Here is a 27,019-nt window from a genome sequence, read left to right on the forward strand (position 1 = left end):
GGCGGGGTGTGGTGGAGTGGGGGGACTGTGGGGGAGGCCAGTTGAGACATCCTCCACAAAAGGGAATCACAGCAGCTAGGGGGTGTGGGCTATCTGGGCGAGGGGGTGCTCACTGATGTCTTACAGGAGCCCTTGGTAGACAGGACCCACAACAGCATCCTCTAGACTCCACTATGTTCCTCTTTTCTCGTAAGACTAAAACCCCCGTCAGCACCTACACTGATTCCTACAGAGCTCCTACCTCCATCAAGGAGGTCTACAAGGACCCACCTCTATATGCCTGGGAAGCCAACAAATTTGTCACCCCGGTAAGTGGAGACTGTGGGTTGGGAGCCAGATCAGTGCATGCCCACACATGTCTGGATGGCTGGCAGTCCACATTTCTCATTGTGTGTTTGTGTAATGAGTTATAGATGTGTGTGTGTGTGTGTGTGTGTGTGTGTGTGTGTGTGTGTGGTGTATTCATTTGCCTAGACAATTTATACAGGTGTGTCAAACCCTTCAAGATCTGGCCCTTGTGGTTGCCTTCTACTTTATTCAGGATAACAGATGGGAAGAAATAGATAATAGTCAATTAATAAACAAGAATTGTCTAAATTGTCCAAAAGGCTATTAAGGAAAGAAGCAGGGTAATGAAAATCAAAAGCAACCAGGGAGGACCACTTAACTAGAGAGGTTATAAATTGAGAAGCCATAGAAGGACCCCCGTCCCCGTCTCTGTCAAGGTGACATGAAAGATGATGACTAGATCAGCAGATCTTGGTGACTATCCAGATATAAAGCTGCTGTGTTGCTGGTCTAGCAGTGAGCACTGCTGCCTTCCTGGGGACAGAGATTAGCAAAACTCCTGGGTTTGGGGCTCTTGACAGCCGAAGGAATCAGAGTACCAACTGAAATTAGTAATTGCAGACTTGGAGTTCACTTGGGGACAAAAATATGTAAGGTCTTCCAGGAAAAGCTGTCTGGTGGGTAGCTGGGTAACATCATCTGAAGCAGAGTACATTTGGACTATAGATAATAAAGATAGAGATGACAACTGAAGTCCTAGGGAGTGGGATTGCCAAGAAAGAGTCATTTGGCCAAGGACAGGACTTTAGAGATGATCAGTAATTAAGGAATAGGTAAAATAGGAAGAGTCCTAAAAGGAGACTGAAAGGAAAATCAAAGCAAAGACAGCATTATTAGACAAAGGTCAGTGTCAAATACCAGCACAGAACAGGCAGCTGGAGTCAGTGGGGAGCAGTGAACAGTGAGCTAGCCATGGGATAGACAGGGAAGGGAGGAGGAGGAGGTAGCTTAGAGCTCATGGCATGCATGTGTGAGGCTTTGGGTTTGATTCCTAGCACCACACACACCCAAAGGAAAGGCTTGGGCTTCTGGCAGTGTTGTGTCTAGAATACTCTAAAAGGCCCTCCTACTTTAAAATAACTAGACCCTGTGTAAAAATTTATTTTTGTTCTGGACTCTTGAAAGTGAAGGGTAAGTATGCTTAGAAGACAGGACTGTTATGAAGGTAAATGCCAACCACTGCAAGAAGGAGTTCAATCTTTACTTAGGCTGGTTGAAAGGTGAAGAACTGAATCTGTAAATTCCAAACCAGAAAGTTCAGTGATCTCTGTCTGACTCTCTGTGTCTCAACACACACACACACACACACACACACACACACACACACACACACACGCACACTGAATGTACATGTTTGGTGGGAAAATATCTAACATCCATTTTCAGGTACCCTTTAGAGTAAGATCAAATCTCAGCTCACAGTAAGATTTACAAGGAAACAAACCATCATCTAACAGTCTACAAAAATAGTAAACAACAGACTCAAACCTCCAAGTATTTTGGATGTCGGAAATAATGGTTAATATAGAACAGTGATTTTGAATTTTAAATAAAATGAATCATCAAAATGTTCAAACAGGGTTATATTTTTAAAAGACAAATGTAAAAATAATAACTGAACTGAAATTTGAGAAATTAAAAATATGTTAAAACCAAAAAAAATCAGTAAATAAAATTAGATAGTTTAACTATTGGCTGCAGAGAGAAGTTTTTTAGTTTTTTTTTTTTTTTTTTAGAAATTAGTTTTGCCTTCCTTTCAAGAACCAAAGAGGGCCAGCAGGTAGCTAACCCAGTACAGTAACAGCACCATGTGTGCCTGCCAGGATTTGAACCCCAGGTCACCACATGGGAGCACCTGCATGGGGAAACCTCATGAGCGGCAGAGAAGTTCAACAGTATCTCTCCTCTCCTTCTCTCCCCCCCCACTCTCTCCCTCTGTGTCTCTGTTCTTACCCTCTACCTAAAGGAGAGGAAAGAAAATTAAATGATGGCCAGGAGTGATGGTTCTGTAGGCAAACTCCAGTGATAGCTCTGGTGGCAAGAGGGGGGGGGGGAAGATGTATAAGCAAACCAAAACAAATGTTTATGGTCATTAGAACTATAATAGGGCGGGGGTAGATAGCATAATAGTTATACAAAGGGGCTCACGCATGAGGCTCCAAAGTCCCAGCTTCAATTTCAGTCCCCTTCAACACCATAAGCCACAGCTGATCAGTGCTCTGGTAAAAAATAATTAATTGATTTAAAAGGTCTTTTTAATTCTTTTTATTATTATCTTTATTTATGTGATAGAGATAGCCAGAAGTTAAGAGGAAGGGGGAGACAGGGAGAGACAGAGAGATACCTGTAGCACTACTTCACCACTTGTGAAACTTTCCCCCTGCAGGGGGGCTCAGGGGCTTGAACCCAGGACCTTGAGCATTGTAGCATGTGTGCTCAACCAGGTGCATCACCACCAGACCCCCTAATAAAGGGACTTTTAAAGGATATACTTTGAAAGAATGAAAACAACCACAGAAGATCTGAATTGCAAGAAGGAATAGTGAGGTGAGAATTTCCTAAGTATGGGATGAATTTAAGCAATGTCTAGAAAACAATTAAAATTTCTATAAACTGTAAAGAAAGAACCAGAGGCAGTGAAATAGCTCACCTGGATAGTACACTGCTTTGCCATGTGCAGGACCCAGGTTCAGAACTGGCCCTCACTGCACTGAAGAAAGCCTCGGTCTCTGTCTCTCCCCAAACCCTAAAAAGCAGAGGTAGGGAGGGAACACCAAAATATTGTTTATTTATGAGAAAGAGAAAGAACCAGACATCACCCTGGTACATGTGCTGCCAGGGATTGAACTTGGAACCTAATGCTTGAGAGTCTAATGCTTTATCCACTGTGCCACCTCCCCGACCACAACACTCAAATATTGGAAAGCAATATCTTATAAGTTGCAAGGAAATGGTTAAGTCATTACAATATCCACATTTTAGAAAGGTCATAAAATATTACCGTTTTATCCTGTCAACTAGCTGAATTAGACATCTCAGAATCTGTTTTTTAAGTAGCCACAAGAGAAACCTGCATGCAATTCAGAAAGCACAGACGGAGGAACAGTCACGTCTGCAGGCTGCAGGCTGATGGAGATGTCGCTGGCAGTCTTTGCACACTTGCTGATCTACTTGTTCACCCCGCCAGCAGCATCAGGCCACAGCTCCCACTGGGAGCTTAGTTCCAGCAATAGCCCTGGTAGCAGTAAATAAATATTTTAATATTTATTGTTCTAGAATCAAGAAATAATGGTAAGTAGAAATCCAATGATACCTACAAAACTATGGATAGTAGTATAAAACTTTGAATATTGGGGGTTAGGCTGTAGCACAGCGGGTTAAGTGCATATGGTCCAAAACCCGAGGACCGATGTAAGAATCCCAGTTCGAGCCCGCGGCTCCCCACCTGCAGGGAGGTCACTTCACAAGCGGTGAAGCAGGTCTGCAGGTGTCTATCTTTCTCTCCCCCTCTCTGTCTTCCGCTCCTCTCCATTTCTCTCTGTCCTATTCAGCAACAAAAACAATAACTGCAACAATAATAAAAACAAGGGCAACAAAAAAGGAAAATAAAATATTTTTTAAAAATCTGTGGATGGGAGTTGGGCTGTAGCACAGTGGGTTAAGTGCATGTGGCGCATAGCAAGGACCAGCATAAGGACCCTGGTTCAAGCCCCTGGCTCCACCTGTAGGGGAGTCACTTCACAAGCAGTGAAGCAGGTCTGCAGGTGTCTGTCTTTCTCTTCCCCTCTCTGTCTTCCCCTCCTCTCTCCATTTCTCTCTGTCCTATCCAACAATGACGACATCAATAATAACTATAACAATAAAACAAAGGCAACAAAAGGGAAAAAATATTTTTAAAACAACCTTTGGATATTTTTCAAAATATTACCTGTTAGAGTCACAGACATGAAAGTTCAATGCAATTCTAATTAAAATACCGAAAGGATTTTTTTTTTTTAATTTATTTCTTGGGGCCAGGTGGTGGCGCACCTGGTTAAGCGCACACACTACAGTGCACAAGGAACCGGATTCAAGCCCCTGGTCCCCACCTGCAGGGGAAAGCTTCACGAGTGGTGAAGCAGGGCTGCAGGTGTCTCTCTGTCTCTCTCCATCTCTATCATCCCTTCCCCTCAATTTCTCTCTGTCTCTATCTAACAAAAAATAAATAAAGTTAAAAAATTTATTTCTTTATTGGGGAATTAATGTTTTACATTCAACAGTAAATACAATAGTTTGTACGTGCATAACATTCCCCAGTTTCCCATTTAACAATACAACCCCCACTATGTCATTTATCATCCTTCATGGACCTGTATTCTCCCCACCCACCCACCCCAGAGTCTTTTACTTGGGTGCAATATGCCAATTCCATTTCAGGTTCTACTTGTGTTTTCTTTTCTGATCTTGTTTTTCAACTTCTGCCTGAGAGTGAGATCATCCCATATTCATCCTTCTGTAGGATTTTTTTCTTTATGATGAACTGCTTCAAGGATGTATAGAGAAGAGCAGAAGCCGGGGCTGAGCACACACATTACAGTGCACAAAGGCCCAGGTTCAAGCTCCCGGTCCCCACCTGCAGGGAAAAAGCTTTGCAAGTGGTGAAGCAGAGCTGCAGGTGTCTCTGTCTCTCTCCCACTCTGTCTCCCCCTTTCCTCTTCATTTCTGGCTGTCTCTATCAAATAATTTTTTTTTAAAGAAGAGTAGAAGTCCAAGAAATAGTTAAAACTGGGGCCAGGCAGTGGCGCACCTGGTTAAGCGCACATATAGGACTAAGTGCAAGGACCCATGCAAGGATCTGGGTCTGCGCCCCTGGCTCCCCACCTGCAGAGGGGATGCTTCACAAGTGGCAAAACAGGTCTACAGGTGCTTATCTTTCTCTCTCCCTGTTTCCCCCACCCCTCTCAATTTCTCCCTTTCCTATCCAATAAAAATGGGGAAGTGGCCGCCAGAAGCAGTGGCTTTGTAGTACTGGCACCAAGCCCCAGTGATCCTGGAAGCAAAAAGAAAAGAAAATTAAAACACACCTGAAGAAGGAAACTTGTCAGATATTAATATTTATCATAAGCTACAGGAATTCACACAGCATGGCAGTGATAAACAAATTGACCAATAAAATAAAAATGGAATCACATATGGAAATAATATACAATTGGCAGGGCTAAATAGCATAATGGTTATACAAAGAGACGCTCATGCCTGAGGCTCTGAAGTCCCAGGGTCAATCCCCCACACCACCATAAACCAGAGCTGAGCAGGGCTCTGTTAAAAAACAAAACCCTACCCTGCACACGTGAAGCCCAGAGTTTAAGTCCATAACCAAAAATATAAAGAAAAAAGGAGCTGGGAAAGTGGCATAATGGTTATACAAAAAACTTTCATGCCTGGGACACCAAAGATCCCAAGTTCAATCCACAGCATTACCATGTGCCAGAGTTGAGCAGCGCTTTGGTCTTTCTGTGTATCTCTATTTAATTTTTTAAAAAATTAGGAAAGGAGCTAAGAAGCATGGTGCCTTGCAGCTCAGTTTATTAGTGCCAAAAGAAGAAGAGTTCAGCCCATGACTGACTGGTCAAATTAAACAATAAGCCAAGTCCTGAGGGTCAGCCCATGGGGAGCTTTGTATTGGATGGTCAGCAGTGCATGGGAATCTAGCCTACAGGACCTATGAGTGGAATGGGCATGAACATGGGCCATGGCATTGCACATGACCATCATGGAAAGCAATTACAAAGAGAGGGGGTGGTCCAGGAGGTGGCACAATAGCTAAGGCACTAGACTTTCAGGCATGAGGTCCTGAGTTCAATCCCTGGCAGCACATGTACCAGAGTTATATCTGGTTCTTTCTCTCTCTCCTCCTATATTTCTCATTAATAAATAAATAAATTTATTTAAAAAAAAAAAAAAAGAGAGGGGGAGTCTGCAGAGCATGCCAGGAGAATACACATCTCAGGATGGTACTATGGGAATGAGGATGGCGTAGCCAAGTTACACTTCTCCCCAGATCACTTCACACCCTGCTCAAGACATGCACCCACAATGCATTCATATTTGCCAAGCCATGACGATGACAGAGGGCCCCCTCCCCACCCTGGAATGATTGTGTCAGCATAGAGTCCCACAGTGTTAAATTCTGTCGATCCCAATGTTGGTGGGCAGGTCATGGACACCCATGCCCAATAGTACAAGGGAACTCAAGGGGAAAAGAAACCACATAAAAATGAAATAAAAACAAACAGACCAAAATCTATTTTTAAGATTTACTGAACTTTGACCAGATGCTGACGTTTGCCAGGAGATTTCAGAGACAGCTGTGATTATTTTTTACCTTTTGTCATTTTTTTTTCCCCATCAAGCATCAGAGGACCAATGAGACAAGAACACAAGTGTGAGACAATGGGCTCGCTGAGAATATTCTGTCCATGCCACGATCCTCTGGGAAGAGACTCTGCGAGTCCTAACTACTGTAGTATAGACATAGAAACTAAGTTAAACTTGTACGTTTCTGTTGATCACTCTGTTGTGATGCCTCAAATGGCTGAGAAGAGAATATATATATACATATATATATAGCCTTGTTTCCCACACTATGTGTGTTGTTCCCAAAAGAATAACTGTTTTGGTTCATCAGTGAATTCACTATCCAGGAGAGACTGTGGAATATTTTAGGTCTGTTGGGCCAGTGAGAAAAGAAACACGCTGGAAACCATGGTGAACATTTAGTTGAACCTCATCCCTCCGATTCCGGCTTCAAGAATGTGTTTGCATTCATTTCTCCATAAATGTACCCTTTAGTTTCAAACAGATCTTTATAGTTTTGTCCTTCAGAAGCTAATTCTTCTTATTTTGGAGGACTTATTCAAAGAGCCGGCCATTGAAGACTTAAAGATAAAAACTGAAGCTTCTTCCAGGAGTTCCAAGCCTTGGCTGTGGACTAAACAATCTTCCGTTGGGCAGCTTTCCTCAACACAGAAAAGTTATGAATGGTCATGGCACCACAACTAGGATTTGATCAGAAACTCAAGACTTGGATAAAAAGGAGTAAGAGAATACTATAACAAACTTCTACAGAGTTCAGCCTATTAATTGTTTAATGTTAGATATTCTATGTGTTTATCTCAATTGAAAAAAATAAAATTTTTTAAAAATTACTTAAAAAGAAAGAAAAAGGGAGTTGGGCAGTAGCACAGTGGGTTAAGCGCACATGGTGCCAAGCGCAAGGGCTGGCTTAAGGATTCCGGTTCAAGCCTCTGGGTCCTCACCTGCAGGGGAGTAGCTTCACAAGCGGTGAAGCGACAGGTCTGCAGGTGTCTGTCTTTCTCTCCCCCTCTCTGTCTTCTCCTCCTCTCTCCATTTCTCTCTGTCCTATCTAACAACAATGACATCAATAACAATATCTACAACAATAAAACAAGGACAACAAAGAGGAAAAGAAATATTATTAAAAAAAAAAAAAGAAGAAGAAGAAGAAGATGAAGTGTGGGGACAAGTGGTGGTGCACCTGGTTAAGCCCACACATTGCAGTGTGCAAGGACCAGGGTTCAAGTGCCTGGTCCCCTGCAGAAGGAAAATTTCATGAGAGGTGAAGCAGGGCTGCAGGTATCTCTCCCCTCTCAAATTCTACCTCTATCCAATAATACATAAAAAGATTTAAAGATAATAATAAAAGAAAATGAAGATGCAAGCCACAAACTGAGAAAGGATATTTCCATTATTCAACTGATAAAGAGTATACAAAATATATAAAGACCTATAGTTGTCTGGATTAAATTGAACTCTCTCCTGGAAAAAACTCTGAAACTAGAGTAAATGGATATTATGCCATAAACATAGGAGTAATGAGAAAGCAGGGACAGTGGCAACAACACTTCAGAAGCTGAGAACTGTACTAGATGAAAAATAACTGACAGGAGTTGGGCGGTAGCGCGGTGGGTTAAGTGCACATGGCGCAAAGCGCAAGGACCAGTGTAAGTATCCAGGTTCGAGCCCCCAGCTCCCCACCTACAGGGGAGTCGCTTCACAAGCAGTGAAGCAGGTTTATAGGTGTCTATCTTTCTCTTCCCCTCTCTGTCTTCCCCTCCTCTCTCCATTTCTCTCTGTCCTATCCAACAACGATGACAACAACAACAGCAGCAATAATAACTACAACAATAAAAAACAACAAGGGCAACAAAAGGGAAAATAAATAATAAATATTTTTTAATTAAATTAAATTTTAAAAACAAAGAAAAGAAAAGTAACTGACAGGGACTGGGTAGGAGCACAAGCCATTGAGCTTACATGTTACAATGCACAAGGCCCTGGGTTCAAGTCCCAACTACCCACCTGCAGGAGTGAAACTTTGCAAGCAGTAAAGTAGTGTTGCAGGTGTCTCTCTTCTCTCCCTCTCTACCTCCCCCCTTCTCTCTTGAATTCTCTCTGTCTCTGTCCAATAAATATACATAAATAAAAATATGTTTTAAAGCAACTCACAGAGGGACCGGGACCAGGTAGTGGTGTACTGGATTAAGCACACACATTACCAGGAGCAAGGACCTGGACTCAAGGCCCACTGGCCAACTGCAGGGGGGATGAGGCACATGTAGTGAAATAGGTCTGCAGGTGTCTCTTTCTCTCTCCCTTTCTATCTACCTCTCTCATCTCAATTTCTCTTTTTTTTTTATTTTTATCAGAGCACTGCTCAGCTCTGGCTCATGGTGGTACAGGGGATTGAACCTGGGACTTTGACATGAGAGACATGAGACCGCAGACATGAGAGTCTGTTTGCATAACCATTATGCTATCTACCCCTACCCAATTTCTCTCTGTCTTATCCAATAAAAAATAGAAGAAAAAGAAGGCAGGGTAGATAGCATAATGGTTATGCAAAAAGGCTGTCATGCCTAAGGCTCTAAAGTCCCAGGATCAATCCCCCATGTCACCATAAGCCAGAGCTGAACAGTCTCTGGTAGAAAGAAAGGAAGGAAGAAGAGAAAAATAGAAGAAAAGAAAAGAAAAGAAAAAAATGGCCACCAGGAGTGGTAGATTTGCAGTGCTGGCACTGAGCCCCAGTGATAACCCTGGAGGAAGGGGGAAAAGTAACTGAAAACAAACTGAGGAAACTGAATTCAAAGCCAACAACAGGAAACGCAAAGCATTCAGCTTGAAACCACAGCAGTTTCAAAAGGCTCAGGAGTCGGTAACACTAGTCCTCTCTAGAACTGAAGATGGGATGATTGAGAGCCAGAGAAATAGATCACCAGAGACTTCCGGGAGGCAAGTCTCTGCAATCAGACCTTCGCTCTCCCCGATACAACTATTGGACACAACAAGAGATCTAGTTGGACACATAATCCACAGCCTCAGGTCAGGCCACCTTCCAGACACCAGGCTGCAGATGCTACCATGACTCTATCCCGACTTCTCTGGGCAGACGACCTCACCAATGTGTCGTGGACACTCGCAGCTCCAGAGCTCTGGTCCACTAGGGAAAGATAGAAACAGGCTGGGGGTATGGATCGATCAACGCCCATGCTCAGTGGAGAAGCAACTACAGAAACCAGAACTCCTACCTTCTGCTCCCTATAAACAACCTTGATCCCTACTCCCAGCGGAGGAGCAGTGATAGGATGAAGATAAGAGGACTCTGCACTCCAACTCCATCAGCACCCAGAGAGAGAAGGAAAAGGAGAGGGACCTATGGAGGTAGTTATGATGTCCTGAGTGGCTTAGAGGGAAAGTGAGTGAATCAGAAAAAGAAGGGGCAACTATGTATAAATGTGGACAGATAGTTGTAGAGTACAACTTTAGGGGAACTGTGGTGGATTGCAGTGGGGCGAGTGAAGATTCAGAACTCTGGTGGTGGGAATGGTGTGGATTCAAACCCCTGTCGACATGTAATTCTATAATATAAAAATATTTAAAAAGAGAAAAAAAGAAAGAAAGAAAGAAAGGAAGGAAGGAAGAAAAAGAAATGAAGGAAGAAAGAAAGAGAAATTGTGGGACATATAAAGGAGAAGGAGAAGAAAAAGAAGAAAAGAAATACATCACCAGATAGAATACTTGTTTTTCCATGTGTGTGACCCTGGTTCAAGATTCTGTACCTCATAGGAATACTATGATACTAGCAAAACTCCCATGCTGTTGTGTCTCTCTCCCTTTCTCTGTTCTCTCCCCCACTTCTGTTTTAGATAGAGACAGGCAGAGAGCGGGGGTGGAGGGTGTCCCAGGTGGTGGCACATCTGGTTGAGTGCACATGTTATAATGTGCAACGATCCGGGTTCAGGCCCCTGGTCCCCACTTGAAGGGGAAAGCTTCACAAGTGGTGAAGCAGTACTGCAGGTGTCTCTCTGTCTCTCTCCTTTTCTCCTTGTCTCTGCCCTCTGTTTCTGTCTCTAAATACACAAATTACACACAGACACACATACACAGAGAGAGAGAGAGAGAGAAACCACAGTGCCAACACTTCCTTCAATATGGTGATGGCTAGGCCTAAACCTGGGTGATAGACATGGCAAAACAATGAGCCATTTCCCTGGCCCCTCTCTCTAGCTCTTACTGAATGAGAAAGTTGGTCCAAGAGTGGTAAAATCACACACGCAAAGCCTCAGCTCCACTAAAAGAAAAATAAAGACGATTTGAAAACTATTTAATAGGATGTTAAGCCCACTCTCCCTTTCCTCCATTGCCTTATATAGGGTGGATGCGTGCCCCACCTCTCCAAAAGTGAGGTTTGGGGTGTGGGGGGTGAGGAAATATTAGAGTACAGTATTAAAGTAGATGCACCTCTGTGGCCCACAAAGTAACCCAGTGGATAAAGCATTAAACTCTAAAAATTATGAGGTCCTGAGTCCAATCCCCAGCAGTGTGTATGCCAGTGACACTCTCATCCTCTCTAATAAACAAAATGGTTTTAATAAAACAGGTGAACCTCCTTATTTTTTCCCATTTTTCACTAGATTCTCAGCCTCTTTTCCACTAGATTCTCAGAACATTGGCAGCCAAGTCATCACCCATCAACCAGGGAGTAAAGGGGTCTCTTTTCAAGGGTCTAGTCCTCCCAAGAACAAACACAGACATTGAGCTGGGGGTGGGGGGACAGTGCAGTCCAGATCACTTATCTGACAGGAGCATTCGTCTCACAACTCCAAGCCTCCAATAAGCTTTTACAGTTTCCACCTCATCTGCTCGAGCAGACAAAGACTACAAACGCCTGAGGAAAGCTTCTAACAGGAAAATGGATGGTGTCTGTGGCTTCCCTGGGCTGTTTTTGTACCTTTCTGTCTGTGTATGTTTGTATCTGTAGAGATGTCCGTCTGTGTGCATTTATCTGCTGGGTAGATCTGGGTGCCCAGATCTGTGTATATGTCTGGACATGTGCATGTGTGTGTATGCGTGCGAACCATCAGGAGGTCCCAAGCCCTGGTAGATACCTGACCGTGCAGGGTCTGCTCACAGAACAAAACCTTAGCTGAGCCCAGCGGGGCCAGTGACTTCCTCATGTGAGGTGTCTTCAGAGAGTTGGAGGCACTAGGAGCAGTTGAGAAAAGGCTCTGCTAATGAGATCATAAAGGGGAGATATGGATGGCAGTGTCACTGACCCAGTACCTCAGTGACCACTATGAGTTCCTTCTGCGGCCTGGCTTCTCTGAGTGTCCTATCTGCCTTTTCACACCTTTTCTTCAGAGACCCATGAACCCACAACTGACTTCACATTCTGCTCTCAGCTGTGGATGGGCACTCTGAAAGGAAGCTTCATTCTGGAATTCCACAGATCTATCTCAGCTAGAGGTGATGAAATAAGGCAGAGTGAGCCCCAAGAGGTAAAGGAACCCAGGTCATGTATAAACTTCACATCAGGGAAAAGGTCAGAGTTGGATGAGGACCAGAGCAAAATGAACGTCAAAACCAAAGGTAATACTGGTGTCAGAATCTGTCAGAGGATTAGCTTTTAGAAAGTATCCTCCCATGGTCTTGGAGGTGGTACACTGAATAAGGCACTGGACTCTCAGCATGAGGTCCTGAGTTCAATCCCCAGCAGCACATGTACCAGAGTGATACCTGGTTCTTTCTCTCCTCTTATCATTTCTCATGAATAAATAAATAAAATCTTTAAAAAAAAAGTACCTTACCTATTCTTCATCTTTCATAAGTCTGAGAGAGTCCAAAACACCTGTAAAAGGTGGCCAGTCTTTGCTGCCCACAGAAGCTACTCTGCTGAGGCTCTTTCTATATTGTACCAGGGACCTCTTGCTTTACTACGGGAGACCCAAGGCCTGCTCCCAGGCAGCACCCAATCTAAAAGAAAGAGAACAGGAATGAACACCCAACTTTGTCCTAAGGGAGATCTCACTTAAGAAAAGGACAGAACTGAGGGCATCAGAAAACCACTCTGATTGAAGGCAAATATCTGGCTCCAAACATCCCTCAGTGAGAAAGACAGACGAACAGTGATCCAAACAGAACAGTTCAAAGGGTAATAAGACTGGCAGATGGGCTCCTTCTGGCATAGGGAAGGGTGAACTCAGTTGAGGTTGGATTTAGGTCTAGCAGGACACCAAAGTTGGGGAGGGGTCTCTATAAACCTAGTCACCTCCCACCTCTGCCCTCCCCTCTTTCCTTGCCCAGGGCCTTACTCACACCATGAGGCGCCAAGTGGATCCTGAAGCCCTGCAGAAGATGCTCAGATGTGCTGTGGAAGACTACACTTACAAGAGTTGCATACCAGCTCACCCCTACTTGCCTGAGAAATACTGGATCTCTCAGATGGAAGGTAGGGCCTCATTACTCACCCAATTCTGAACTAACTCCAAACAATAACTCTCAATCTAGGCCTAATTTGATTTTTTTTTTCCCCAAGCAAATAACTTTATTGAAGAAACACTGATTGGGGCTGGGTAGTGGTGTACCTGGTTGAGTGCACACATTAAAGTGTGCAAGGACCCAGGTTCAAGCCTCTTGTCCCTACCTACAGGGGGAAAGCTTCACAAGTGGTGAAGCAAGGCTGCAGATGTCTCTCTGTCTCTTTCCCTCTCTATCTCCCCCTTCTCGATTTCTGGCTGTCTCTATCAAATAAAGATAATTAAAAAAATTAATGTTTACTTACAAGTCATTTTTTAACTTTTTAAAACTACTTTTTTATTTTTCTTAATGTTTATTTATTCCCTTTTGTTGCCCTTGTTATTTTTTATTTGTTATTATTGTTGTTGTTATTGATGTCATCGTTGTTGGATAGGACAGAGAGAAATGGAGAGAGGAGGGGAAGGCAGAGAGGGGAAGAGACAGACAGACACCTGCAGACCTGCTTTATCATCTGTGAAGCGACTCCCCTACAGGTGGGGAGCCGGTGGCTGGAACTGGCATCTTTATGCCAGTCCTTGGGCTTTGTGTCACATGCACTTAACCTGCTGTGCTACAGCCTGACTCCCTTAACTTTTTTTAAATTTTTAATTTCTTTTCCCTTTTGTTGCCTTTGTTGTTTTTCATTGTTGTAGTAGTTATTATTGTTGTTGATGATGTCATCACTGTTGGATAGGACAGAGAAAAATGGAGAGAAGAGGAGAAGACAGAGACAGGGAGAGAAAGGCAGACACCTGCAGACCTGCTTCACCGCTTGTGAAGCAATTCCCCTCAGGTGGGGAGCCAGGGGCTGGAACAGGGATCCTTATGCCGGTCCTTGGGCTTTGTGCCACATGCGCTTAACCCACTGCGCTACCGCCTGACTCCCTTTTTTTTTTTTTTTTAAACAGAGCACTGCTCAGCTCTGGCATATAGCGGTGTGGGGGATTGACCCTGGGACTTCGGATCCTCAGGCATGAGAATCTCTTTGCATAACCATTATGCTCTCTACCCCTGCCTTGATTTACAAGTCTTCCATCCTGATCCTCAGTCAACCTTATCCTCACTCTTGACCTTGACTTCTTCTCCAGCCAACCTCACTCCAGCAGGAACTCCCTGCCTAGCCAAAGAACTGGAAGTGGCCTGGGTCTTGACTCAGGAGCTTAAGGGGGAAAACTGACAAATGCCTCCCCCAAATATACTCCAGGGACCATCTCCATGGTGTCCTGCTAGACCTAAGTCCAACCTCAACTGAGGTCACCCTTCCCTCTGCCAGAAGGAGCCCATCTGCCAGTCTCATTACCCTTTGAACTGTACTGTTTGGATCACTGTTCGCCTGTCTTTCCCTCTGAGGTAGGCTTGGAGCCAGACATTTGCCTTCAGTCAGAGTGGTTTTCTGGTGTCCCCAGTTCCCCACCTCTTCTGCATCCCCTGACATCACCACACCTCATTTTCCTCAACATGAAAGCCTGTTCCAGTCTCCACCAACCTAAAATTTCTTTCTCCTCTCCTTCATAACAAAGACTTTTGTAAACATAGTCTATATTCATTGTCTCCACTTCATGGCTCCTTCTTACATTATATTAGGAATTATCTAGCCAGGCGGTGGTACACCTGGTTAAACACATAAAAGTTCTAAGCGCAAGGACCCACTCAAGGATCAGATTCAAGCCCCCACTCCCCACCTACAGCAAAGGACATTTCACAAGTGGTGAGGCAGGTCTGCAGGTCCTTCTCTACCTCCACCTCCCCCTCTCAATTTCTCTCTGCCCTATTGAAAAGAAATGAAAAAAAAGAAGAAAAGAGGCCGCCAGAAGGCATGAACTCATAATGCCAGCACCAGCCCCAGTGATAACCCTGGAGGCCAGAAGGGAAAAAGAAAATAGATCATCTCCTGGGGGCACTGTCAGGGTAAAATCGCTCACTCCATAGAGCTCACACTTGACTGTGCATAAGGACCAGGCTCAGAGCCCCCAGCCACCACATGGGCGCGCCATGCAAGGTAGAAGCGCCACAAGTGATGGGCAGTACTGCAGTGTCTCTCCTCCTCATCCTCCTCGTCATCCTTCTCTCTCTCTCTCTTTCTATCTCTGAAATATATATATCAGCGCCAGGTGATGGCACACCCAATTCCCAATTAAGTGCACATGTTGCAATACACAAGGACCCAGGTTCAAGACCCCATTCCCCCCTGGAGGGAGGAAAGCTTCTCAAGTAGTAAAGTAGTGCTGTAGGGGGTCTCTCCACCTCTCTTCCTCTCAATCTCCCCATCCCTCATGGCTTCTCTCTGTCTCTATCCAATACATAACACCAAAAAAAAAAAAAAGCGCAACCTGACAGGAAGCACAGTGGCTAGGGCTCTGGACTTAGAAGCATAACGTCCTGTGTTTGATCTCCAACATTGTATGTGCCAGAACGATATTCTGGTGTTTCCTCTCTCTCTCTCTCTCTCTCTCTCTCTCTCTCTCTCTGTCTCTCTCTCTCAGCTACAATGCCAATAAACAGATAAATAGGGAGTCGGGCGGTAGCGCAGCCAAGTGCAAGGACCAGCAGAAGAATCCCGGTTCCAGCCCCCAGCTCCCCACCTGCAGGGGAGTCCCTTCACAAGCAGTGAAGCAAGTCTGCAGGTGTCTGTCTTTCTCTCCTCCTCTCTGTCTTCCCCTCCTCTCTCCATTTCTCTCTGTTCTATCCAACAACGACATCAATAACAACAACAATAATAACTACAATAAAACAACAAGGGCAGGGGGTCTGGCGGTGGCGCAGCGGATTAAGCAGGCATGGCGCAAAACGCAAAGACCAGCGGAAGGATCCCGGTTCAAGTCCCTGACTCCCCACCTGCAGAGGAGTCGCTTCACAGACGGTGAAGCAGGTCTGCAGGTGTCTGTCTCTTCCCCTCTCTGTCTTCCCCTCCTCTCTCCATTTGTCTCTGTCCTATCCAACAACAACATCAATAATAACAACAATAATAACCACAACAATGATAAAAAGAACAACAAGGGCAACAAAAGGGAAAAAATAGCCTCTAGGAGCAGTGGACTCATGGTGCATGCACCGAGCCCCAGCAATAACCCTGGAGGTCAAAAAAAAAAAAAAAAAAGCCAGGGCAACAAAAGGAAATAAATAAATACATATTTTATGAAAATAAACAAATACTTTAATAAAATTAAAATTTAAATAAAAAGGAATTATCTTCTGGATCAGAGAGATACCTCACTGGGTAGGGCATATGCCTAGCTATGTGCATGGCTCAAGTTCAAGCCCTGGCAGCATATGAGAGATGCGATAGCACTTTTGGGAAGGTCTGGTGCTGTGGTTTTACTACTCCCTGACCTCCCCCTACCCCAGCCCTTCTCTCTAGTTGAATGAAAACAGCTATGAGGGGTATGGACCCTGGCTTCACACCTCTGGTCCCACCTTCAGGGAGAAGCTTCAGAAACAGTGAAGCAATGCCGCAGGTCTCTCTCTTTCTCTCCCCTGCCTACTCCCCCTCTCCTTTCAACTTCTCTTGGTCCTATCAAATAAAAGCAAGCAAGAAAAAAGCAAAGGGAGTCGGCGGTAGTGCAGCGGGTTAAGCGCAGGTGACGCAAAGCACAAGGACTGGCATAAGGATCCCAGTTCGAGCCCCCGGCTCCCCACCTGCAGGGGAGTCGCTTCACAGGCGGTGAAGCAGGTCTGCGGGTGTCTATCTTTCTCTCCCCCTCTCTGTCTTCCCTTCCTCTCTCCATTTCTCTCTGTCTTATCCAACAACAACCATCAATAATAACTACAACAATAAAACAACAAGGACAACAAAAGGGAATAAATACATAAATAAAGAAAGAAAGAAAGAAAGAAAGAAAGAAAGAAAGAAAGAAAGAAACAAGCAAAGAGAAGGGTGGGTGGTGGCCCACCTGGCTGAGAGCACGTTACAATGCACACGTATTCAAGCCCCTAGCCCCCACCTGCAGGGTGAAAGGTTTGTAAGAGGGCAATGCTGCAGGTGTCTTTCTGTCTCCTTTCTAGGTCCCTCTTTCCTCTTGATTTTTCTCTGTCTCTATCCAAGAAAGAAAATTGAAGAAAGGGAGGAAGAAAGGAAGAGAGGAAGGAAAATTATCTTCTTAATGTGGTTGGATGTTTATATCTCCCAGAACGTTCCAAGAATTTAGTCTTACATCTGTGCCCCTCCATCTAGAACAGTGCCAAGCTTTATTAATGTTTGCTAAATGAATTTATGATAAAATCAGTCTTCATTCAGTGGAAACTCGGAGTCTGCCTCTCCTACACTGAAACACTAAAACTGTTCTTGTGTGCTTCTAATTACTTCTCTGGGGCTCTTCAATTGTTACCTAATGAGACCTGCCCTATACATGTTACTATCTGACACACTCTTGAAATTCTTGAAATTCCTTACTTCTCCAGCTTCTCTGCTGCCTCAATTTCCTGGGTTTCTTGTCTTGTCTTGTCTTGCCTTGTCTTGGAAACATGGGACCCCTGGGAATACTAATGATACCCTCAAAAACCTCTTCTCTCTTTGCTCCTTTCCTAAGACAATTTTATCTTACTCATGTCTTTAGTTACTGATAACACTTGTCATTGTTTCTTTTTTGCTAAAAATGTTTGGTTTTGCCTCCAGGGTTATCACTGGGGCTGGGTGCCTGAATGCACTATGAATCCACTGCTCCTGGAGGCCAATTTTTTTTCCATTTTGTTGTTGTTGTTGTTATTGTTGTCTGTTTTTGTTGGATAGGACAGAGAGAAATTGAGAGAGAGGGGGAAGACAGAGGGGGAGAGAAAGATAGTCACTTGCAGACCTGCTTCACTGCTTGTGAAGTACCCCCCCACACACAGGTGGGGAGCTGGAAGCTTGAACTGGGATCCTTACACTGATCCTTGTGCTTCGTGCCATGTGTGCTTAACCTGGTGTGCTACCGCCCGGCCCCCTAGATTGATTTATTTATGAGAAAAATAGGAAGAGAGAAAGAACCAGACATCACTCTGGTACATGTGCTGATGGGGATTGAACTCAGAACCTCATACTTGAGAGTCTGATGCTTTATCCACTGTGCTACCTCCTGGACTACTCCAAGTCTTTATTTTCTAGCCTTAACCTCTTACTAGAATGTTACTCCACCATCTATCTGTTTAGGATCACCTAGATATGAATGTCTCCAAGCACCTCAAACTCCCTGTAGCCAGTTCACCATCCCAGAACTCCAGACGCCCCGCCCCGCACGCACACCAGTTCTTCTCTCTTCTTTCTTTCTTTCTTTCTTTCTTTCTTTCTTTCTTTCTTTCTTTCTTTCTTTCTTTCCTTCTTCTTTTTCCAGAGTGCTACTCAGCTCTGGCTTATGTGGTGCTTAGAACTGATTAATATTTATTCATTTATTTGTCTATTTTGGATAGAGACAGAGAAATTTACTTGTGGCACTGTTTCACAGCTCTCGAAACCCAGGTCCTTGGACACTATAATATGTGCACTCAGCCAGGTATGCCACAGCCCCGTTCTCTCCAGTTCTTCTTTCAGAGTTCCTTGACCCTCTTTCCTAATGTCTCTTACATGTATCACTTAGGATTGTGAGGGGAGTGGAGTCAGGTGGTAGCACTAAGGGTTAAGCACACGTGGCACAGAGCTCAAGGACCCCTGTTCGAGCTCCCAGCTCCCCACCTGCAGGGGAGTCACTTCACAGGCAGTGAAGCAGGTCTGCAGGTGTCTATCTTTCTCTCTCCCTCTCTGTCTTCCCCTCCTCTCTCCATTTCTCTCTGCCCTATCCAACAATAACAACAATAATAACTACAACAACAAAAGAAAAGGGCAAAAAGGGGGCAATAAATAAATAAATAGATTGTGAGGGGAGTAGATGGTGGAAAGCATCCACTCTGTGGAACAGATTAAGTAACTGGGTGAATAGGACTTTGGAGAGTTCTAATTAGAAAAAGATATTGGTTGGATTTGTTAAAAGATTTTATTTATTTATTCATGAGAAATTATAGAAGAGAAAGAAAGAACCAGATATCACTCTGGTACATGTGCTGGCGGCATTTGAACTCAAGACCTCATGCTTCATAGTCCAATGCCTTATCCACTCTGCCAATGCCTGGACCACTTGGTTTGATTTTTATCTATAGAAAAAGCACCACAGCTTTCATTAGAAATTCGATTATGAGTTTTCAAAAATGAGGCAAGGAGTTCAGTAGGCTAACAAAAATATTAATTTTCTTTTTTAATAGTTATGTATGTATTATTTAATAGAGATAGGAATTGAGAGGAGTAGGGGAGACAGAGAAGGAAAGAGACAGAGAGACACCTGCAGCCCTGCTTCACCACTCCTGAAGCTTTCTCTCTGCAGGTGGGGACCAGGGGCTTGAACCCAGATCCTTGCACACTGTAATGTGTGTGCTTAACCAGGTGCTCCACCTCCTAGCCCCATTAATTTAATTTAATTTAATTATTCATTTATTTTACCAGAGCACTGCTCAGCTCTGGTTTATGTATGGTGGTGTGGGGGATTGAACCTGGAACTTAAAAGCCTCAGGCATGAGAGTTTCATTGCATAACCATTATGCTATCACCCCTATCCCTAATTTTATTTTTTAAAGATATATTGACTAGCATGAGAGAAAGAGCTCTAGCACAGGTGATGCCAGAACTCAGACTTGAAACACTACGCTTTTAACCCATCCTCTGTCCACTGCACCACCATAAGCCAGAACTGTGCAGTACTCTGGAAACAAACAGAGCTATAGCTTGAAGAGCTGACCTTTGACCCCCAGCAGTCTGTCTACAGAGACCCTGCTATCAAGGATAACATCGCATTGTCTCCCAGTTAAGGCACTGCTTCAACACAGTAGTGAGATCACAGAATGCTGGAAAAAGGGAATACGTTCAAATGATTTTAAAGGGACAGAACAAGTAAACTTTAGAGCCTAGATGTGGAAGATGAGAAAGAGAAAGGGATTAGGAAGAGACCCTGTTTCCAGGTTGGAGTCAGATGGGATCGTGCTGGGATGAAAAATGATGGGCTCAAAGGTTCCAGATCCCAGTCAGAAGTTTACCATAGGTAGGAAGAAATGAACTGCATCTCAGTGTCCAGAGAACTGTGGGGCCATTGTGGGCTTGACTGGTCTGAGAGAGATCAATGAGTGTCCAGTTTTGTGCCGGGGCTCAGAGGAGAAATGTCCTGTGATGGAGTGAGGAATAACATACATTTTCACCCCTGTGATCAAGCAGACAGATGCTACCCGTATGGTGACCGATGTAACATTCTGAGGATGGAACCTTACTACTGTTCTGGCTGGAACAACAGATACACCACATGCCTTCCCCAGCTGCCCAAGGTACCTACTATGCCCAGCACAAATCTGTGGGGTTGAAATATACACACTGCTTTGCTCCCCAACCATAGTGGCCGACATTTCATCATTATTCTTCCATCCCTTTCTCACCAAAAAAAAAAAAAAAAAAAAAAAATCAGGGTGGGGAGAGGGTATTTATAATTTTTATGTTCTATTTATTCTTTATAATCTTTATTTATGGAATAGAGACAGCCAGAAATTGATAGGAATGAGGAGATAGGGAGAGAGACAGAGAGACACCTGCAGACCTGCTTTACCACTTGTGAAGCTTTCCCCTTGCAGGTGGGGACCGGGGGCTTGAACGGAGATCTTTGCGCACTGTAACATGTGCACCCAACCAGGTGCACCACCACCCGGCCCCTGTATTTTGTTTTGTTTACCAAAGCACTGTTCTGGGTAGAGACTGACTCTGAGACCTCAGAGCCTCGAGAATGACAGTCGTTTGCAGAACCATCTTGCTTTCTCCCCAACCCTCATTGAGGCTTTTTACCAATCTATGGCACTAGGGTTTGTATTTTTTCTGGGCTTGGTGCCTGCACCACGAATCCACCGCTCCTGGAGGCCATTTTCCCCCTTTTGTTGCCCTTGTTGTTGTAGCCTCGTTGTGGTTATTATTATTGCCATGTTGACGCTGTTCATTGTTGGATAGGACAGAGAGAAATGGAGAGAGGAGGGCAAGACAGAGGGGGGAGAGAAAGACAGACACCTGCAGACCTGCCTCACCGCCTGTGAAGTGACTCCCCTGCAGGTGGGGAGCCGGGGCTCGAACCGGGATCCTTACGCCGGTCCTTGAGCTTTGCGCCACCTGCACTTAACCCACTGCGCCACCGCCTGACCCCCTTTCTTTTTCTTTTTAAAATATTTTTATTAACTTATTATTGGATAGAGACAGAGAAATTGAGAGGGGAGAGGGACAGAGAGACACCTGCAGCCCTGCTTTACCACTTGTGAAGCTTCTCCCCTACAGGTGGGAACCAGGGTCTTGAACCTGGGTCTTTGTGCACTGTAATGTGAGCACTTAACCAGGTGCACCACTGCCTGGCCCCTTGGGTTTGTATTTTCTAACAGACAAGGGAACACAGAAATGGGGCTGTGTTGGGCCCCCCAATTCCAATCTCTGGGACTGAGCCCCCTGGTTCTCTAGCCGGGCCCTGTGGGGACATGATTTATGTTTACTCCTTGACCCACTGTGTCCCTGCAGCTTATCCCTTGGCCCCCTTCCTCATGACCTGGTCAAGATGTCAGCAATAAGCTGATTCTGCCTGCTTCACAAACCTTTGTGATAGAAGGCCAGAAGGAGGGAGAACAAAGCCACTGGCAATCAAGGCAAACAGATAAATGAGACTTCCAAGGAGATCAGAAGGAATTCACCCATAATCCCAGGTTGGAAGGAAAAGAGCATTCATTATGAGAGGGTCAGAGACCAGAGCCAGAATTCCTAACTATAGGCTGAGGACTGATCTCTAGTGGACTGAAGTCTTGTGTGTGGGCTTCTTCAAGAATCAAAATGTTTCAAAAATTCCCCAGGTGACCTGGTAGGCAAGCAATATTGAAATAGAAAAATGCCTTCTCCTTAGTCACCATCTGCAAGGGAGAAAGCTTCACAAGTGGTGGAGTGGTGCTGTAGGTGTTTCACTCTCTCTCTCTCTCTCTCTCTCTCTCTACCTATCTATTCATCTCTCCTCTCTCAATTTCTCTGTCTCTATTGGAAATAAATTTGGGGAGTCGGGCGGTAGTGCAGCAGGTTAAGCGCAGGTGGCGCAAAGCACAAGGACCAGCTTAAGGATCCTGGTTCGAGCCCCCAGCTCCCCACCTGCAAGGGCGTCGCTTCACAGGCGGTGAAGCAGGTCTGCAGGTGTCTGTCTCTTCCCCTCTCTGTCTATCCCCTGATCTCTCCATTTCTCTCTGTCCTATCCAACAACAATGACATCAATAATAACTACAACATTAAAACAAGGACAACAAAAGGGAATAAAAAATATAAAAAAACTAAAAGAAAATAAATTTGATTTGATTTGATTTTTAAAATGCCCTTTTAGAGAGAATGGTGGGGAGGGGGCAGGTGGTGGCACACCCAGTTAAACATACACATTACAGTGCACAAGGACCTGGGTTCAAGCCTCTGGTCCCCACCTGGAGGGGGAAAGCCTCACAAGTGGTGGAGTAGGGCTGCAGATGTCTGTCTCCCCTTTCCTTCTCAATTTCTCTCTGTCTCTATGCAATAATAAATTTTTTTTAAAAAAAACTATTTTAAAAAGAGAGAGACTGACACACAGCTACACAGAGACAACTAGACAAAAATCCAAAGCACAGGCAGGGTTACTGAAGGCCTGGGTCAGATCTAGTGCCCCGCCCCACCCCACCCCCAGCTCCCGGGTAGGCGGAGTAGACGCGTTGCCTGGTGACTAGTCGCAAACACAGAGCCGGAGAGAGCAGGGGGGCTTCTGAAGAGTTCTAGAAGGATTCCCCCCAAAGGAGAAATATTCCCGGTCAGAGCTTGAGGTAGCATGTGTGCCCCTTACAGGATGCCGGAATGGAGACAGTAGTTCGAGGAATGCCCTTGGAGTGTCCTCCTAAACCCGAGCAACTCAACTCTTACGGTAATGATGGAAATGGACGGTAAGGGGCAGTGGGGCAGCGGGAGGGAGTGGGGAGAGCAGGCGGGCTGGGAGACCTGGGAGGCCAAAGAGGGATCGAATGTTCTGAAGAATGTAACGCCTCCCTCTCTTTTTTTTTTGACCTCCAGGATTATCGCTGGGGGCTCGGATTCACTATGAATCCACTGCTCCTGGCGGCCTTTTTTTTTTTTTTTTTTTCCTTTTTAAGAAATAGGATAGGACAGAGAGAAATGGAGAGAGGAGGGGAAGACAAAGAGGGGGAGAGAAAGACAGACACCTGCAGACCTGCTTCACCGCTTATGAAGCAACCCCCCTGCAGGTGTGGAGCGGGGGCTCCAACCGGGACCCTTGAGCTTTGTACTATGTGCGCCTAACCAGATCCGCCACTGCCCAGGCCCTTTTCCCCTGGTTAAACCAGCTCAACTCTGGCTTATGGGGTTGCGGGGGGGATTGAACCTGGGACTTTGGAGACTCAGAAGTGAGTCTTTTTTTTTTTTTTTTACCAGAGCACTGCTCACCTCTGGTTTATAGTGGTGCTTGGGATTGAACCTGGGACTTTAGAGCCTCAGGCATGATAGTCTCTTTGCATAACCATTATGCTTATCTACCCCCTCCCCCCCACCCCATGTCTCTTTTTATTCCTGTGACTCTGGGTCTCCGGTGCTGGGGCCTGTGGGTGCAGAGCGCAGTGTGGTGGCCAACATGCTGAACACGCTGACACGGTACCAGACGCTGCCGCAGATCACACCCCGGTGCGGGTGCGTGGACGCGCTGCCGCGCCGCCTGCCCTTCCAGGGTTACCAGAGCGCCTGCTCGGGCCGCCACTACTGCCTGCGCGGGATGGACTACTACCTCACCGGGGAGCCTTGCACCCAACGCAGCCTGCGCCCTCTGTGCTCCCAGCTGCCGACTGTAAGGTTCGCAGGGCCGCGCTCCCCGACAGCCCCGCACCCCCCCCCCCCCCGCCTTCCCTCCCGCTCGGCCCCCACCTGGCACTGGGCCCCAGGGCCAGTCTGCACTCAGGGCTGGATATCCTGCATGTAGGCACCCCCCCCCCCCCCCCCCGCCGCTTGCCTCACTCCCCGAGTTCTAGATGCTAACCCCCACTCCCAAACTGGGCTCAAGGTCAGCCTGACCCGGGTACCCATGCTGGAGGCCAGGCACCAGTCGCTTCCCCTCACCCCCACCCCCCAAGCCGGCCAGGGCTGGTCACCTACATCTGCAGTCCTGAGGACGCAGGTTCTAACCTGCGAAATGGCATGTGTGTGTGTGTGTCCCCTTCCCCCCCTCCCCCCATGCGAAAAGTGCTCTCGAGAAGCCATTGGTGAAAGAGCAAGGCCATGGTTTGGTGCTAAGTGAGCAAAGAAATACAGACCCTGGAACCCAGCACCAGCCCAAGGCAGACAGCCTCACGGGGTTCTGCCGCCACACTGGGCCTGCAACCCAGCTGCTCCTGAGCCTGGGAGAACACCTATGTTAGAGCTGGAGCGGGGGCGAGGGGGTTCCAGAACCCGAATCCACTGCGGGTGATCTCCACAAGCCGAGAAAGAGCAGGAGTCACCTGAGAAAAGTTGATAGTGCCTTTCCGAGGTCAGACCAGATCCCGCGTGTTCAGGGTGGTATGGCCTTAGACGACAGTGCCTTTCCAAGGCAAGGATCCAAGAGCTTCCCAGCCCTTGAAACTGAAACCCGACAGTCCTGAGAGTTCAGATTGTTTCACAACCCAGCCTGGGAGGCAGAAACTAGGCTTCACTTTGGGGAGGGGGTACTTGCAGGCAGGGAGGACTACTGAGCCCCGCAGGACTGGCATCTGAAGTGCCACTCAGAGTCTGGATCTGGTTAGGAAAAAGGGAAAATCGAAAAGCCCCAGCCCCCACCCCCACCTCTCCTAGGAGTGTACCCCCCTGCGAGCACCGGCCCGGAATGCAGTGTGCTGTTATAACTCCCCCACCATCCTACTGCCCGTGTCCGAACCTTAGGTGAGTCTAGTACACACTCAGAAGGAATCTATCTCTGTTTCTTTTTCTCCTTGGTACCCTGGTGGACCCAGGCATTCATCAGTTGGGGTGGAATTGCCCCCAGCCATGTATTGACTAGAAGATACCACTAGGGGGCACTAGTACCATGGGGAAGTCAAAGCTGGAAAAGAAATGGTGGACTCCATGAGAGCCTGGAGGTCTTTACTGAGAAGTTACAGGTGGGCAGTGGGGTTTAGAGTCAAGGTATTAAGGAGTTAGGTTCAGGGCAGGGGTGTAGATGGCATAATGGTTATGCAAAGAGACTTTCATGCCTGAGGCTCCAAAGTCTCAGGTTCAATCCCCTGTACCACCACCACTCAGCCAGAGCTGAGTAGTGCTCTGATAAAAATAATAATAACAATAATATAAAAATTTAAAAAAAGAGTTAGGTTCAGGGGTTGCAGTGATGGATAGGAAGCCAATGTCTGGGAGCTGGTATTGGACATCAGAAATTTAACAGCAGAGGCTGAATTTAGGAATTGAGAAATAGGGATAAGGAGTTGTGATAGGGTTAGCATGGAAAATTGGAATCGGATGTGTGAAAGTCAAAAAGCACCAACTTTGGTGGCACACCTGGCTGAGCGTATATGTTACAGTGCACAAGGACCCGGGTTCAAGCTCCTGGTCCCCACCTGCAGAGGGAAAGCTTTGCGAGTGGTGAAGCAGGAGCTACAGGTGTCTCTCTGTCTCTCTCCCTCTTCCCTCTTGATTTCTGGCTGTCTCTATGCAATAAAAAGAAGAAGAAAAAAAAAAGCATTCATGTTTCCTCACAGGTGGGACACAAGTCATTTCAAGAAGACCGGTGGTCCCCAAAGAAACAACTATGTTGTCCACCCTGAGTTTGTATCTGAGAGCTATCCAAAGTACTACTTTTAAGACCCTCGGCTGGTGGGTACAAGGGAACTGATCAATAAACTCTTTACCTCAAAGGCTGTCTCTGTGCTCTGACTGTCAAGAGTTAACTATAATTGGCAGTTTCAAAGAAGTCACTGGCACAACACATGAAGGCTGGCCACACACTTCCCAGTACATGTTTGTTGCATTCTTGTGTCTTACGTGCAGGATATTATATATTTTTCAGTATTCCCTGTTATTTGCATGTCCTGTTTTTACAATGTATATCTAACCAAACATAGCACCACAGACAAAAGTCATTATCTCCCAAGACTGCTGATGACTAGCAAGATAAATCAGAAGTAAATAAACATCGATGAAAACAGTCCCACAGTAAGCCACCTATACAATTTCCTTTATAAACTCTGAGTCTCTCAGCCTCTTCACTGTGGACTTCTCTCAGCCTCCTGTTCACTGCATTTTCTGTCTGCAGTATATTTCCAATACGTATCCTTTTGCAGATTTTGCTTGTGAATTCTTATTTTTAATTTGATTTTTTTTGTCTTTTTTTTTTTTTTTTTTTGCCTCCAGGGTTATCTCTGGGGCTTGATAACCTGCACTAATGAATCCACTGCTCCTGGAGGCTTTTTTTCCCTTTTGTTGCCCTTGTTTATCGTTGTTGTTATTATATTGTTGTCATTGCTTTTGTTATTGTTGGATATAACAGAGAGAAATGGAGAGAGTAGGGGGAGACAGAGAGGGATAGAGAAAGATGCAAACCTGCTTCACCACTTGTGAAGCAACCCCCCTGCAGGTGGGGAGCTGGGGGCTCAAACCGGGATCCTTATGCTGGTCCTTGCGCTTTGCGCCACCTGCACTTAACTCGCTGCACTACTGCCCGGCCCCATGAATTTTTTCACAGACCCATGCCACTACTATATCCTCCCCTCCCCATCCCCATGCTATACACTTCACTTACCCAGCAAGATCTGGCAGTGAGGAACTAGTCACTCA

At 45.7% G+C, this 27,019-nt stretch overlaps 1 protein-coding gene and 1 long non-coding RNA gene across 7 annotated transcripts; one reads left to right on the forward strand and one right to left on the reverse strand.

Annotated features, from left to right (window-relative positions):
* The first annotated feature begins 67 nt into the window (after positions 1-67).
* SPMIP6 (sperm microtubule inner protein 6) lies at positions 68-26,100 on the forward strand. 5 transcript variants are annotated; one of them, XM_016188021.2, is made up of 7 exons: positions 68-308; positions 12,991-13,135; positions 20,408-20,517; positions 23,060-23,135; positions 23,836-24,070; positions 25,046-25,132; positions 25,945-26,100. In XM_016188021.2, exons 1-7 carry the CDS (start codon positions 174-176, stop codon positions 26,045-26,047), a joined length of 891 nt encoding a protein of 296 aa, XP_016043507.1. In that variant the 5' UTR covers positions 68-173; the 3' UTR covers positions 26,048-26,100. The 5 variants fall into 5 exon arrangements, with proteins under 5 accessions (XP_016043507.1, XP_060055248.1, XP_007522915.1 ...); XM_060199265.1 differs by having other exon boundaries at positions 20,411-20,517; XM_007522853.3 differs by having other exon boundaries at positions 69-308; positions 23,836-24,065.
* LOC132540844 (uncharacterized) lies at positions 1,667-24,791 on the reverse strand. 2 transcript variants are annotated; one of them, XR_009551970.1, is made up of 4 exons: positions 24,715-24,791; positions 2,999-3,094; positions 2,497-2,567; positions 1,667-2,379 (listed from the first exon to the last, which is right to left on the reverse strand). It is a non-coding gene; the product is annotated as an uncharacterized LOC132540844 (long non-coding RNA). The 2 variants fall into 2 exon arrangements; XR_009551971.1 differs by lacking the exon at positions 1,667-2,379 and having other exon boundaries at positions 2,460-2,567.
* Positions 26,101-27,019: the final 919 nt, after the last annotated feature.

This window comes from Erinaceus europaeus, chromosome 10 (genome assembly GCF_950295315.1).
Source record: "Erinaceus europaeus chromosome 10, mEriEur2.1, whole genome shotgun sequence".
NCBI classification, from domain to species: Eukaryota; Metazoa; Chordata; class Mammalia; order Eulipotyphla; family Erinaceidae; genus Erinaceus; species Erinaceus europaeus.

Coding starts and splice junctions, on each gene's coding strand:
- SPMIP6 (XM_016188021.2), top strand. CDS start 174: ATGTTCCTCTTTTCTCGTAAGACTAAAACCCCCGTCAGCACCTACACT. Junction 13,136..20,407: donor CTGGATCTCTCAGATGGAAG/GTAGGGCCTCAT, acceptor CCTGTGATCAAG/CAGACAGATGCTACCCGTAT. Junction 24,071..25,045: donor TCCCAGCTGCCGACTGTAAG/GTTCGCAGGGCC, acceptor CACCTCTCCTAG/GAGTGTACCCCCCTGCGAGC.